Raw genomic sequence first — 1915 nt, 5'->3', positions numbered from 1 at the left:
GCGGGGCCGAGCGCTGCGGGGGCCGGTCCGACCTGCGGGGCTGGGGGAGGCTCAGCCCGAGCACACCCGCCTGGAAACGCTGGGAAGAGAAGCAGGGCAGGTTTTACCTCCCAGTGAGGTTTGCTCTGCTCTGTTCTTGTTTTAGGTGCGTTGCTGTTCCTGTAGAGACTTTATTGCTTCACCTCAGACCGATGTGACTCTGGTAGAAGGATCATGACTGAAGTCCTCTTCTCGGCTGCTTTGAATGGAACTGAACCCAACCTGTTATCCAGCAGCTGGGCTGTGGGAAATGCCTCCACCAAGTGTTCCCTGACCAAAACTGGCTTCCAGTTCTATTACCTGCCCACCGTCTACATTCTGGTCTTCATCACCGGGTTTTTGGGCAACAGTGTGGCCATCTGGATGTTTGTCTTCCACATGAGGCCTTGGAGCGGCATCTCAGTTTACATGTTCAACTTGGCACTGGCCGACTTCCTGTACGTCTTGACTCTGCCTGCCCTCATCTTTTACTACTTCAATAAAACAGACTGGATCTTCGGAGACATCATGTGCAAGCTGCAGAGGTTCATCTTCCACGTGAACCTGTACGGCAGCATCCTGTTCCTGACCTGCATCAGCGTGCACAGGTACACAGGGGTGGTGCACCCCTTGAAGTCGCTGGGCAGGCTGAAGAAGAAGAACGCGGTGTACGTCAGCGCCCTGGTCTGGCTGCTTGTGGCCGCTGTGATCTCCCCCATACTCTTCTACTCGGGCACGGGGGTGAGGAAAAATAAAACCATAACGTGCTACGACACCACAGCCGATGATTACCTGAGAAGTTACTTCATTTACAGCATGTGCACCACCGTGCTGATGTTCTGCATCCCGTTCATACTGATCCTTGGTTGCTACGGGCTCATCGTGAAAGCTTTGATTTACAAAGATTTGGACAACTCTCCTCTCAGGAGAAAGTCGATTTACCTGGTTATTATCGTGTTGACAGTCTTTGCTGTGTCTTACCTTCCCTTCCATGTGATGAAGACCTTAAATCTAAGAGCCAGGGTGGATTTTCAGACTCCACAAATGTGTGCCTTCAACGACAAGGTTTATGCCACGTACCAGGTGACGCGGGGCCTGGCCAGCCTCAACAGCTGTGTCGACCCCATCCTTTACTTTCTGGCAGGTGACACCTTCCGAAGGAGGCTTTCCAGGGCCACCAGGAAATCGTCCAGAAGAAGTGAACACAACACAGTGCAGTCCAAAAGCGAGGAAATGACTCTCAATATTTTATCTGAGTATAAACAGAACGGAGACACGAGTTTGTGAACAAATGTGAAAGATTTGGGAACGGTTGGAAAAAAAATTCCTCTGCTTTGAGACAGTAGGACACTGTGGTGCTGCAAGTGTGTGAGGAAAACCTGCCAGTCTCTCTCATTCATTTTAGGTAAAGGCTGATTTTCTGACCTTAGAAAAACCTTAACAAAGTCAGCGGAGGAATTTTAATGGAAAGTAACGTGCCAAAATTCAGCTTTCCTTCTGCCTACAGTATTCTCATTTCCTCCTGACTTTTGTCAGGTAAAGTAAAATGAAGTAAATCCCCTAAAGGAAGAAAACCATCCAAGTACTTCTGGTTTAGTGACTTACTCTCCCACATCCAAAAATGTTCTCAATCCTCCTCTCTTTGGGAATAGGAAGTAAAGTTGAGAGCGGGCAGTACCTTCTCTTCTGAGGCTCAGTCCACACACGTGGCCTTCTGCTCACTTGCTGTGGTAAACAAGTATTTAAATCGAAGTCACGATGCAGTTGTTTCACCTCTACAGTTTAATTATTTCTTCATCTGCTTCTAGTGTGGATAATTATTTGATGGTTCAGTAGCATTTACGGATCAGTCTTCTCTGAGTGCTGGTGTTTTACAAAAGGTAGGCTTGCTGATGTG

At 48.4% G+C, this 1915-nt stretch overlaps 1 protein-coding gene across 1 annotated transcript; it reads left to right on the top strand.

Annotated features, from left to right (window-relative positions):
• Nucleotides 1-213: 213 nt before the first annotated feature.
• On the top strand, nucleotides 214-1580 carry P2RY1 (purinergic receptor P2Y, G-protein coupled, 1). The gene has a single exon (XM_010004714.1). It carries the CDS (start codon nucleotides 214-216, stop codon nucleotides 1303-1305), a length of 1092 nt encoding a protein of 363 aa, XP_010003016.1. The 3' UTR covers nucleotides 1306-1580.
• Nucleotides 1581-1915: the final 335 nt, after the last annotated feature.

This window comes from Chaetura pelagica, unplaced genomic scaffold (assembly GCF_000747805.2).
Source record: "Chaetura pelagica isolate M959 unplaced genomic scaffold, ChaPel_1.0 scaffold829, whole genome shotgun sequence".
NCBI lineage: Eukaryota > Metazoa > Chordata > Aves > Apodiformes > Apodidae > Chaetura > Chaetura pelagica.
Note: the sequence above shows the minus strand (reverse complement) of the source record. Positions and strands in the feature narration are given on the sequence as shown.

Bases quoted from the DNA above. Each gene is read 5' to 3' on its own strand.
- P2RY1 (XM_010004714.1), top strand. From the start codon at position 214: ATGACTGAAGTCCTCTTCTCGGCTGCTTTGAATGGAACTGAACCCAAC.